Source organism: Phaethon lepturus, unplaced genomic scaffold (genome assembly GCF_000687285.1).
Source record: "Phaethon lepturus isolate BGI_N335 unplaced genomic scaffold, ASM68728v1 scaffold16737, whole genome shotgun sequence".
Lineage (NCBI taxonomy): Eukaryota > Metazoa > Chordata > Aves > Phaethontiformes > Phaethontidae > Phaethon > Phaethon lepturus.
The window spans coordinates 36,074-49,582 of NW_010554186.1; the positions used below are offsets into that span (position 1 = coordinate 36,074).

The 13,509-nt window shown below is 40.4% G+C and overlaps 2 protein-coding genes across 2 annotated transcripts in view; one reads left to right on the plus strand and one right to left on the minus strand.

The window, feature by feature from the left end:
• Window positions 1–4,162, plus strand: part of LOC104624411 (centromere protein J-like) — a 37,226-nt gene extending 33,064 nt beyond the window's left edge. The window contains exons 10-13 of the mRNA XM_010291775.1: window positions 1,778–1,918; window positions 2,632–2,716; window positions 3,073–3,193; window positions 3,973–4,162. Of these exons, the coding sequence (XP_010290077.1) occupies window positions 1,778–1,918; window positions 2,632–2,716; window positions 3,073–3,193; window positions 3,973–4,162 (537 nt within the window). The remainder of the gene's footprint in view (window positions 1–1,777; window positions 1,919–2,631; window positions 2,717–3,072; window positions 3,194–3,972) is intronic.
• A 3,576-nt stretch (window positions 4,163–7,738) lies between these two features.
• On the minus strand, window positions 7,739–9,403 carry TTLL2 (tubulin tyrosine ligase-like family, member 2). The gene has a single exon (XM_010291774.1). The coding sequence runs from the start codon at window positions 9,401–9,403 to the stop codon at window positions 7,739–7,741; it is 1,665 nt and encodes a 554-aa protein (XP_010290076.1).
• Between the last annotated feature and the right edge of the window lie 4,106 nt (window positions 9,404–13,509).

Below are 13,509 nucleotides of genomic sequence, written 5' to 3' on the forward strand. Positions count from 1 at the left end.
CCTGCACTCCTTTCCACAAAACTGGGTAAGTTGTTCCTGAGTGGCCATGTCACCTTTCCCACACAGCACCTCAGGAATGTTCTTGAAAAGCTGATTCTGTAGATGAGTCTATGCATTGGAAATTTGGTCTGCTGCTGTTGGGAAAGGTTGTCAGCAAGGTGAGCAAGTGACCTGGTGCTAGTTTCACTGCTGATAGACAAGCACTTTTTCCAACACTGTCGCTGCTCATCTAGGCCAGATCTGAACTCAGTCCCAGATGACTCTTCAATTATACTGCTCCGAACAGGCTTATCCTGTTAAAACATTTCCTTGATATTGGCCGAGTTGTCAATTCTGGATAAGGTTTTTGGCTAGATAAAGTTAAGACAGTAATTCAGTTTCTGTGTCTGTTCAGTTCTGGGCTTCTCTTCTCACCCTGACAATACAGGTGTTGATTAATGAAACTGTGAGCAGTCATAGAAATGGCTTTTGCAATAGAACAGTTGTTCAGGGAATAGGGGTTTGACATGCCAATTCTTTTATAGCTAATGCTGAGATGGGGTCTGTGAAAGCTTCTACCAATCACAATTCCCTCTTGTAGAAGTAGCAAATACAGTATCTGTTGTTGTGATCCTCAAAAGAAAATTAATTGTGAAAAAAGTTCACTCTGACATCTTTACCATTGGATTTTATTCATAAAAGTGAGTAGTGCGCTGGACTTTCTTGTACAGCTAGCAAGAGAGGTCACAATGGGGACTGATGCCTTTAGAAAGAGATATTAGCTCTCATTTAAACTATGTTTTAATTCGTGTATCAATGCCTTTTGTCATAAATCGGTGTAAGAACATTTTTCCATTATTAACTAGTAATGTTTAAATAAAATAATTTCTAAAAACAAAAATTTTGCCCTCAGTAATCATTACAATGCCTGTTTGGGGAAATACTGCATTTCTCTTGCCCCAAACGTTTTGGTGGTTTTTTTTGATTGGGAGGTATTCCCTTTTTGTGGAGGGTCTGATAAAATTGCAACCATATGGCAGAGCTATAGAGCATCTTCTGGTTGTCTTCTTCTTTGGACTTCAAAAAATGAATTATATTATGGGATCTGATATATGCTAAACAGAACCAGCTGCCATAGTAATTCCAGGAAAACTGATTAACCAGAGGTTAATGCTAGGTATGAAGTCTTTGACCAATGTATTTTTTGTAGAAGGGCACACTGATAACTTTATTACCCCCTGTTGTTAAGAAATCTGAGTAATTTTGCAGATCTCTGCATGCAGCCACATTTAATTTTGTAGTACTGAATGTCCATACAGGTTATGTTACTTGGAATAAAATGGTTGCTAACATACATCAGCAATCTGTGTTTATATATACAGTCTGTGTTTATATCATTTTGGTTCACATAATCCAGAACCGAGGTCTCCTGAATGACTTGTGTGGCAGGTGTATCAGCATGTATGAAATGAGTACAGACAGTAACTCACTGAAGTTCGTCAAGGAGAAACCGGAATGGCTTCTCTATTGGCACAGGGCTGTGTGCCTTCCCTCGCTTAACAGAAAAACAAGGTCGTGGGGTGAGAACTTGGGCTGAGTGCTAGAAGTAAGTTAATTTTGTGGAAAGAAAATTACTTTGGCCTCTTTTACACACAAATGAGGCAAAAATAATGTACCTGTATTGCAGAGATAGCTTTTGAAATACAAAGGCATAGCATGACCAATTTAATCGGAAGGCAGTGCAATGTTACTCATTTCCTTTGACTTCATTTACATTAGATGCCCTATGTGTTTGAAGGTAGAAGAGGTGCTTACTGATGGACGTCAAATCATCACTTTCCCCAATGGTACTAAAAAGGAGATCAGTGCTGATAAAAGGATGACAACTATTAGCTTTTTCAATGGAGATGTAAAGAAGATCATGCCAGATCAGAGAGTGGTGTGTAACTTTTTTTTCTTTCTTTAAGGAAAATAAAATGATTAAGCAATTTTCCAACAAGGTCCTATCACTTACCTATCACTATCCTATCTGGGAGAAACTGATGAGGCAGGGTGTTGGTTTAACAACCCTGAGTGGTGAAACTGCTTCACCCACAAGGACAAATGTGGAAAGAGATGAAGGTAACAGTCAAAGAAGGAACAAATGGGTAGTTGGCCAAGCAGATTGAAGGAGAGTGAAAGAAGGCAAGCGGCAGGGGCAACCATCTGAAGCAAGGATTGGTTTTCATACATTTGTAGGGTAGGTAGCACAGGGGGTTCTTCCCTCTTGGCATTATGTAAATATAAATAGTTAATAATAATGTGAGCTACAGTGGAAATAAGTGAGGCCTTGGCAGCAGTGGGACTGTTTTAAATTAATAGTGCATGGGTGAGAGTCAAAGTAAAGATGTGGGAAAATGACTTTCATGCACGCAATGTTCTCTTGTATGCTACAGAGATGAAAGTAGCATCATCTACACACAGCCATGAGGAGGAGGGTAAATGAGAGGAATGAACATCAATGCAAACATATCTACTTTTATGGATGGCAGATACAGAAAATGACCCTGAAATGACTTTTTTAAGACGGCTTACTTTTAAGCACATTGTTATGGTTGAATCTGCTTATGTAAATATCGTGAACATGCTGCAAACACTTCACTCTCCTTCCAGATTTATTATTATGCAGATGCACAGACAACGCACATTGCTTATCCAGATGGCCTGGAGGTGCTGCAGTTCCCTAATAATCAAATAGGTATGCAAGAGCTCATAAATGTGAACTATATGTGCAGGAAGGTTTCTATTATGAAAGCGCCATCTGATTTTGACTCCAGCAGATTGGTTATTTTCTTCTCATTTTGCGTTGTCTTTGCATTTCACTTCCAGTATGTTTCATCACTTTACTGCTCAGTTTCCTCCTACAAAGCAAAGACAACAATGTGCTGTAAATGCACCTCTTCTTTGATTATGTGATTATTTGATTCTTTAATTTCTTTAGCAGTATGCTGGGTATAATTTCTATCTTCACTACAATGTCCAAAAAAAAATCTGATCTAGCTTTGTGTAAAGCAACATGTAGAATACTTGACTTTTACATCTTCTTTTCCACAGAAAAACATTATCCTGATGGCACACAAGAAATTGTGTTCCCAGATCACACAGTGAAATGCCTCTATAGTGATGGATTCAAGGAAACTTTTTTCCCAGATGGTACAGTAGTAAAAGTAGAAAAGTAAGTCTTGTGTTAATGACAGGAACCAGGCATTGGACACAAGGTACAATGATACTGACATTTAAAACTGTGGTTGGATTCTGCATGGCTGGGGAATTTCCAGATGAAAGGAGAAAAGATTCGTAAGATAACAAGGGTTTTGCTACAATGAGGCACTGAAAATTGTTCACTTCTACCTTGGATGGTAGGTGACCATTTATCACTAGCAAAGTGACTGTGAAATATTCCTCATTTAGTTCTATGGAACTTTACACTGGCCAGGGTTGCTGGGAGATCACCGGTTGTCTGTGTTAACAATGTGGGTACTAAAGAACTCAAGATGAGGACTCCTGAGCTCTATTCCTTGCTTTTTGGCTCCCTTCCTGATCTTGCGCGAGGCATTTAATGTATTCTCTCTCTCTTCCTCCATGTAAAATGAAGAAAAACAATAGGACCTTCTTACACATGCCTCCTCTGGGCTTAGGGAGGATCCTGTTGTAAAATAGGTTTCCTGCTTTTATGCTTTTTGAGATGCCTGCATGAAGTAGTCATGTAAAATGAGATCTCGCCATCCATTAGGTATTATACTATGTGCTGAAGTACCTTTGTATTGAAATCTTATTGTGAGATCAGATCTCTGATGCCATCCCATGTAAATTCTGAGGTGAATTCTAACATAATCTGAAAAAGTTTCCACTTGACGTTCTCTTTCACTTTCATTGTGTCACATTAGACAGCTCAGTGAGATAGGCTAATGACAAGTGCCTTCTCATCACTTCATTTATTGCTATTTCTTTCAGGAGTGGAGATAAAATAGTGGTATTCAGTAATGGCCAAAAGGAGATTCACACTGCGCAGTTCAAGAGGCGGGAGTACCCCGATGGCACTGTAAAAACTGTGTACCGCAATGGCAGACAGGAAACCAAGCACTCCAGTGGACGAGTTCGAATCAAAGATGAGGACGATAGTATCATCCTAGACAAGAAGTGATTCCTCCCCTCAGAGGGCCGCATTTTACGTAAGTGGCTCAACACATTTTCTCGGCAGGTCAGAACTCTTAGAAAGGTTTAAGCCTTGTGAAAAAGAATGGATGGATCTGTTGGGCTGAAATTTACTTCGGCTCAGTGACTGGTGCTTAGTTTGGAACAACCTCACCCAAATTAAATGTCTTTTGAGTGACACTTGAAGGAGATGCAGTCATGCCCTCTTTGTGTATATAACATTACAATAAATACCCATAGTACTTCTCATCACAGTGTTTCATGATACTGATCACATTTTCCCTTGTTTTTCTTCCAGTTACAAAAGTGACTACAATTAAGGGGCATGGCATAAGAATTTCAAATCTACAGAACATTTTGAATTTCAGCTCAGTGCTGCCTTATGCTGACTAAAACAAATCTATGTGCTTTTTTTTTTTTTTTTTTCAGTTAACCATCATGAAAAATGTGGAAGTGATTAATGTTTTCAGTTTGGTTGGGTTCTTTGGACCAGAAGATCCCAGCATGTACCAGGCCTTATAATGAGCTGTACATTAGACCAAAAACCTGAGCAGCAGTTGAGTGAACAGTCACAGCTTTGGATGTCCCTTCCAACCTAAATTATTCAATAATTATATGATCATAATCTAAGAACTCTGTCTCATGCATTTGAAGACAAAATGTAATGTTTATTCCATCCCAGTCATTATTCTGGATGAAACAGCCCTTTCTTCTTTCTCCAGCAGTCTTTCCTCATACTGTGTTGCTTTGTGTCCTCCTCTGTGTTGCTCTGTTTTTGAATTAACCTCTCTCACTACTGTCTTTATTCTTCCAGTAGTGCAAAAATATTTCTGGTCAGTGAATCTCTCCAGCTTTAAGGCTCTTTGGATGGCACTTGATACCTAGGGGGATTAATCATTTATCAGATGCTGCTTTCAACTGCCTTCCCTGTAGACTGCCTGTCCATCATCTGTCTTGAATTTTTCCAAAGCACTGAAGCATTTCCCCTGTAGAGCTCAGCTCATTACCTGCCCATTTGACTGAGAAGACCAATTATCTCCTTATGCCCTTCACATTCCTGTAGCAACAAACACACTTTCAGAGCACGCTGCTTTAGCTTTTCTCATACCTAAGTGCAAATTAATTGCAAAATTATGGAATTTCTCTTTCTTCTCTTCATTTTTTTTCCAGCGGGTCAGACTATCAAATCACCATTCAAATTACAGAGCATCTTTGGAAGAAATAGATTGAATAGCGCAAGAAGCGTTGCTGATATTGATCACACACATACTTCAGTTTATGAACTTAATTATGATACTGTGAACACCCAGGCAGTTTGATGTTGGCTAGTGTGATAATAAAAATGCATTGTTTTTCCTTTACTCCTGTATAACAAAGGAACAATTTATAAACATGTGCTGAAATACACTACTGAAATATCTACTTTATGTGTTTTGTAAAAGGAAACTCTTATTAAAAGCAATCCAAGATGATGTCATTCTTTTCTGTGTGTTTCACTAAGAATTTCAGTTCAGTGCTGCCTTATGCTGACCAAAACAAATCTATGTTGACTTTTTTCTCAATTAAGCATAACGAAAAAAGTGAATGTGATTAATGTTTTCAGCTTGGCTGGGAAACTAGATGTGATACTAACGTTTTCTAAAGCGACACTGTTTTTATTCCCAGGAATTCCTTTTAACAAAAGGTCCCTGTTCTCCAGCTAATATGCTGACATTCTCTTTGTTTCTATAGTAATACTGAAAAACGGTCTTTGTTTGCAGCTTTTAGCCTTAAATCGCTGTTTGCCATTCAATAACCCATGTATATAATCCCTTCCAACTGTAAATTAAATAAGGAACAATTTTGTTTGTATGCTGCTTGCTCCTTGCTTCATTAAGTACTCTTGACTCCAGTTGCAGGAAGCATTTTGATCCTGGAATAATTCAGCCTACGGTCCTGCACAGATGCAACACACAGGCGGATACGTGCAAGTCAGTCTCTCAAACTCTGCACACAGCGATACATGTGTGCAAACACCTTGCTGATGTATGCATTCACCTTGCTGGTGTATGTATTCACCTTGTTAGTGCCTGCTTACAGGGAGGTTGTAATGGTTCTACTTTCTGGCAAATCAACGGCAAACCTTCCATTGGTGAAATCAAGGGCGAGACTACTCCAGGATTTCACAGTACTTTTGCCAACTTATGTCTGCCCTCCATTTTTACTGACACATGTTTTTCAAGTGATATTTCATAGGATAATAGCAAAGGGATTCTTGAAATAAGGGGCACAAATTTGGTTTGAAAAGGAGGAGACAGAAAAACACCTACATAAATGACAAGCTCTGTCAGGTTGTTATAACTAGGAGTCCTTCACAGACCAGTTATGACATATGCCACATTATTTTTCACAGGCTGATTCTCACAGCCTGTCTCCTCCACCTTCCACGTGCATTACTTAACCAGAAGCAGTAGTGGCTCTACCAGCTATAGTTCATAGTTGTAGGAGCACAAATAATCCAAATTAAGTGTGACTGCATATGTACTTAAACTATAGCAATACACATACCTACTTTATTATGGTTTTTGTCCTAGAGGGTTTATAGTGAATGTTTTTTTATGAATTCTTCAGGGAGATGGAACAGTTGGGAAACCCCACTTCTTGTCTTTCCACAGGTTTCCAACAGTAGTGGAAGCACGCTACAGCCAGTATTTGGCCTCAATTTTGATTCAAATTTAGAATACGCTGTGACTGCTGAACAGAGTTACTTTCATTCAGACAGCTGGGGGCAAGAAAAATGTAGAAGAGAAGGGTAGTATTTTGACCATCATCTCAAATGCTTCAGTTCCATGTTAATATTTTTCCATGCACAGCTGATCACCAGTTTTATTGCAAGCAAAACAAAGCTGCCTACACACTGTACCCATCAGGTGGCTAATGCAGAGATATATGTAATTTATATTCTGCCCTCTGAAAACAAATTTCTCTGTTAACTTGGGAAGATTAATTATTTCTTTATTAAGAGTTTGTCTGAAACAAAACACTGGAGCAGTACATAGATTTTTTAAAAAATTACTTTCCATAAGAATTTCTACAGAAACCTACTGATCATAAAATGAATTTCATACAATGCAAAATTAATTTCTGGAAATGAATCTTGGGAAGCTTACTGGATTCTTCAATATTCATATACATTCATATTACCCTCTCCTTTGCAAACTGAGTGCATTTTGAATGCTCCTTGGTGTAAAGTGACTGTTTTTTCAAGTCATAAAGCCCCCTTAGTTAGGAAAAGAAAAGAAGCAAAGATCACTGAGAAGAATAATAAAGAATGACTGGCATTTCTGAAGATGTTTTGAGAAATGCAGTTCTCCATTTATACTCTGGATTACTTTAATATTGCAAGAATTAATTAACAAAAATTAGTACTTTAAAAAAAATCTTTCATGGTAGTTACTAAATTACAATTTTTAAATTGTGTATCGTTTGAGATATCTCCCTTGCTAATGCAATTTCAGTGTACATCTACCTCCTTCCAGCTAAAGTTGCCATTTATAATATGTCTGTATAACCTAACATCACCAAGTTACACAGAAGTTAAATAGCCTATCCTTTTCTTTCTGTTCTGCTGTTTTGATGGTAACTGTTTGCTTACTAATTTGTTTATTTCCTTTATGATGCTCTTTATATCTGTCCCATCCCTGGAAGCCTGAAGAGCAGCTTCATTGAAAGGAAAAATAAGGACAAAATCTCCTACACGGGGGATAGGCCTCTGGTCTTTATCAGAGAGGAAATAGGGGGGTGTGGTTAACTTGTAGTTGCAGAAGTCAGGTGTAGGTAACCAGTGGCTGAGTTGGGCAGATTTGGGTGGAGAATGCCCAGCTCCTGGCATTTGTTTATTTTTAGCTTCAGCTTTTGCTTGGGAGGGTATTTTTGGCATGTTCATCCTTTCCCGCAGCTGGGAAGTCAGTGTTTTTCTTGGATGCATGCTGACCGTTTTCTTGGTCAGGGTAGCCGCCTTACGAATTGATCCTCTTGCAGCCTGCAGGGCAGGTTGTACAGAATAAGCAGAAGTACATTTAGCCACTTTTTGGCAAGTGAGTAAGCCAGGAGTGTGCTCGGTGGCACTCTGACCAGCTGTGCTCCAGGGCACCTGCCTTCTGCTAGTCTTTAATCCAGCCACTTGGTTTTGCCTGTAAGTGTCAATCTGCTTGTAGTTCAGCAGTTCAACAACATCGTGAAGGAGTTTTCTTTTCACAGTGTCATCAATGGAACAGTCTAAACACAAGGCTGGATTGTAGTTGACTTCTAAAAGCCACGGCTTGAATTTGTCATCGATCAGGATGTCAAAGCCAAAGAGCTCAAAGCAATTGGAAGCCACTGGTAAGGGGGTTACAGCGAGCAGGGTGAGAATCACTATGTTATTGATCTTCTGCCAGAGGACCATGTCATCAACCCCAAATATTCGAAGGTAAGAACGAAATTTGCTGAATGTCCATTTGCAGCCACAGCCAATCCCTTCTTTATATTTCTTATATGAAGCTCCATATTTGTTGATGCTGGTGTTTGTTAGGTGGGCATAGACGTTGTCCAGAGAATCAAGGTCAAACTTTTCAGTAGCAAACCTCACCAGGCCTTCATCATACGTGTAAATGGTGAGGGGGCAAAAACTGGTGACACACACATAGAGGCGCAGATCCAGTTTATACCCTGAAATGAGCAAGGGGTTGCTAATATACTTCTGCACAATGACTGTACAGTCATATACTAAGTCTTTAATGTCTTGGAAAATGATTATGCCCCTTCCACGGGAGAGATCCACAGGCTTGCAAATCCAGTAGCTAGGTCTTCTGCCTACTGAGTGTCTCTCCTTGCTGTATTCTGCTATAAATTTGACATAGTCATTGGGCATGATGAATGCCACTGGACTAAATTCATAGAGAGTTGATCCATATGCTCCTTTCATACGTTTCAGATGCCTTGCCAAATAGTCTTTCCTGGTGATCCGTACAGCTTCTGGGTAGTGGTTGAGTCTCTGCCATGGTTTAATGCTGTGGTGGTCTGTCATGCGGAAAGGTGAGTTCCGCCAGTACAGGTTCCAGTCTGCATCATCTTGCTCCTTTTTGTCAAATTCAGTCCAGCCGCGTTCCAGTAAAACCTCACGGACTATTGCAGGGACATTCTCGTGGAGACGAAACACCAATGGCCTCAAGATATCTCTTGTATCGTAGCCACCTGCCATCATTTCCATCTTACTAGATGAAACAAAACAGAATCACCAGGAAGGAAACAATGAAATTAATGCCGCTGTGCTATCAGTCATCACCTTCACTGTATTCTCAATGCCTGTCATGCTCAACGTATTCTCAAAGCATGTTGCCCCTGTGTGTTTCCATGGTCCAGGACTAAGAAGTCAAAGGCTGTGTTTAAGCTGAAAGATATGTAAAAGGGCATCGATTCCAGACAGCTGTTAAGGCAGCACAAAGCACTGCCTGCTGCAAAGTTATATGTCTTCACACTTTATCTACTTTTTCTTTGAGGTAGCTTACTACAGCCAAAGTTGTCCCAAAGCTTTTGTAATTCTTGGATACTTAAGACTTTTTGATTTTTGCAACTGCCTTCAGCCTAACGGTCGTAACTTTGCCTAGTAAGACTTACTTTGCGTTGCTGTATTATGAGACATTACGTTAACTTAGCATGTTGCCCTGCTCTGAGCAAACTCTCTTGGTTAAGGTTATAAAAAACGCAAAACCAACAGTAGAGAGTAGGAAAATACCTATTCATGCCAATGCTCTTTTCCTCCTCTGACATATACTGATTTAACTCTCTGATAATATTCTGCTATTCCTCCAGTGAGCTCCTCCCCAGTTCCTGAAAAGCAGGGCACATTCTCGTCTCTCAAGAAAATAATATTCCACAGAAAAGTATGTAGATTCTGAATGAAACACTATTTCCCGCTATTTATAGTGGAAGTAGATGATGGTCTCCATCTATTTTTATGGGTAAGAAATGCATTTCGAGTTATTTTGGCATAGCAATTCTCATATAAACAGTTCATGAAGTGTGCTCTTCCCTCCCCAGCAAGTTCAATATATACAAGATTCAAACTAAAATACCTGTCTTACTGGCTGGTGGCATAGCAGACAAAAAGTCCCATGGACCTGTAGACTTGAGAGTGTTGCTCTTTCTCTCAGTCTTAATTTCCTGAAACTCTACAGAGTTGCTCCCCGAGGATAAGTCTCCGTGTTTGGAACAGAGAGTGTCTTGGACGAGAGAAGCGTGTTTGTGCTGAAGGCCATTCTGACACAGCATTAACATAGCGACCTCCACCTCCTCTCAGAAAGTAGCAAGCAAAAGAAATACAAAGTAGGTGGGACATAGGCTAGACAAGACTCCTTCACATCCTATTACCAGAGTGATATCCTTGCTCTTTCTTTTCAGGTTGAGTTTTAGACTCCAGAATGAGTAGCCTCTGCCTTCCAAACAACTACAGAAACCAAGGGAACATGTCACACCTGGAAGCACTCAATCCCAAGTGCAGCTGACTTTGCCAGGGATGCTTTTGCTGTGGAAACATTACAATTTGTTGGAATGGAAAGCTTTTTTCCAGAGAATTAAAGTAATCTTTTGACAGCTTTTTTATTTCATTCGAATTTTCTTCTTTTGAACTTGTCAGAATATCTTATTTTCATTTTTTAAAAGGCAATGGTTCAGACAAACATTTTTAAATGCTAATTTAGTTTTAAAAGTAAAAGCCCAAATGCGAAACGCTTTACCATTATCAAAATGTAAATTAACATAACTCAAAAGTTTTGCAAGTCACAAAACTGTTTAAGATTCTCATTATTTTATTTGAATGTGGAAAACAATTAAAAAATTCTTGCAGGATGAAAAAAACATGTTTCTCTCTGCACTCTGACAGTTGGTGACCCTCTAGTATGTTGTCTTGGCTGTTCAATGCATTCAACTGCTGCTAACAGGCTCTGAGGGGTAACCACAAAGCAGTCACAGAGCTCTTCTACAAGCAGTGTTGTGGAGTCTGTAACAAGTGCGTTACAATGCAGACAGCAAAACCAGGAGAGTATCAACAGGGGTTTGATGGGAGGCAGGTTTTAGAGAAGGGTCCAGGAGGTGTTTCAGGGAAGATGGGAAGCAGGTCAGTGGTATTAGAAGTATATGACTACTTTACCATGGGACTGTAGTGTGAAGGTTAAAAATATCCCTGGACCATCTTATATCCTGTAGTGAGGGAATCATTGCCTAAAAATGAAGGGATTTGAAGCAAGCTTTGGTCCAGGATGTGAGGAATGAGGCTCCTCTTGGAAAGGTACTTTAGGCCTTGTTAATGGGCTGAGACTGTGGCCAAAATATGAATTTCTGTATACGATGACTTTCTATATTCCAAAGTAACATGTAATTCTATATTCCAATAATAATATGCATATTAATATACTTAGTGAAGTTTTACAGGCAGACTGTAAACCCTGCAGTACCCATCCCTCCCTGTACAGACTGCAGTTGAATTCTCCTTAGTCAGAGCTTTCCTTGGGTGACAGGTTTATAGGGAACAGGAGAGAAATATGGTAAGAAGGTACTGAAGTGTGGTCATGATGTAATAGGGCTTACATAAAATACCACAAAGGGGAAAGTAGTCTTGCTGTGTCTCTTGCAGTCAGTGCTTCTTTTCAGACCCCAGGAAGTTGGGGGCTTGCTGCTGAGCTTGCGCACAAACCTAATGTGGTGGTCCCAGGAAATGTTTGTTATCTCTGCTTCCACATTCCTTCCTCGGAGTTCTTTTTCCTGCCTCCTTATTAAACAGCACTGTGTCACATGCTGAAAAAACAAACACACACAACTATACAAAACTAACCAAGTTTTATAGTAGCTGGTTCAAATCCTTGGGCAAAGATTATTAAATTAAGAAAACAATGATGTAGTTGAAAGTAGCCAAGCTAAGCATTTGGATGAGTAAATTTATAGACTGCAGCTAGCTTTGTATTTTCTGCACTGCTCAACATTGCTACTAGCAAGTGTTTCAGTGACAGGCACTGTTGTACATGAATCCAGTGCGTGGTAAACTGTGCCATCACAGTCTCTGCTAGGTGATACATAAATTAAGCTGTTAGTAATGTCTGAACAATGAAGCCTTCTTTGGTGGTTTGTTCATGTCAGCTTGTATTAATGAAACACCTTTCACACCTCTGGCATTCAGGGAGTAGTTTACAGGAAATTGGCTCACCAAGCTTAGATATAACAAATGTCAGCTTCAAACTCCCTGGTAATTAAGTGCAAAGAAAATAAAACATTTTAACTAATAAAGAACACCTACCTGCTTTTAAGGAATTTATATCACATATAAGCAGAAGCTCTTGGAGTGCAATTATGGAACAGTAACTCTAGGATTAGACATTGGTCTAAATGAATGAACACAATTTTCACTCACTTTACTCTGTATAAATGTGTGCTCTGATGAGCACCCATCTCTTCATTAGCCTGCACTCCCAGGGGGCTCTAACTTCAGCCCATTCCTTAATAACTCAGAAACCCACCCACGCATTTGCAGGCATTATTCCACAATGCAAAAACTGCTACAGTTAACACGTACCTACCACTGTTGCCAAACGGCACCCAGAAGCGGAGACCTTCCCCCTGAGGAGAGCAGGACATCGTCTGTGACCTCACGGCTCTGGGGCTGCGCAGTTGTGCCAATGCCGCAGTGACAGACCCCGCACCTGCGTCCCTGGGGAAGCTCTTAAGAGAGCTCAGGCTTCGTGCCAGCCATGGTTGCTTCCAGTTGCTCGGTTTTACACCTATGCGAGGAAATACGATCCTTAGTGGTTAGGCATTAAAAGTGTGCATTTGCCAAGTCAAGGTGGAATGCCTCTGTGTAATTAAACTCGGCAGACTGACTGGATGTCTTTCCTATCGTCTTTAAGACCTCAGGGTCACAGATCATAACGTGGGGCTGGCAGCTGCCCGCCTTGGGATTTAGTTTCAGAAATAACCATTTTAATTATTTCTTGAGGTGATGGTTCCTGTCTGGTACGCCATTCAGGTTCACCCCATCTGTCCCCGGCTACACAGCTTCGCCCCGTGACTCTTGCAGACGACTTGGCGTTGGGCTGCAGTCAGGGCGCAGGGCTGCTCACCCACAGCGGCGCTCTCTGTAAAAACACCGTCCGGCGCCCTGATGGCACGCAGGCGCTCAGCGGTGGGATACTGCTACCAGCATCGAACAAATGCCCCTGAAGGCACAGGAGCGAGGCTGAACTGCTGCACATCGCCCTCGTATTAGCAAAAGTACTAGTATTTAAAGCCGTGGTGGCTGGGGTGGGGGCCCGGCTGAGCCTCCCCGGC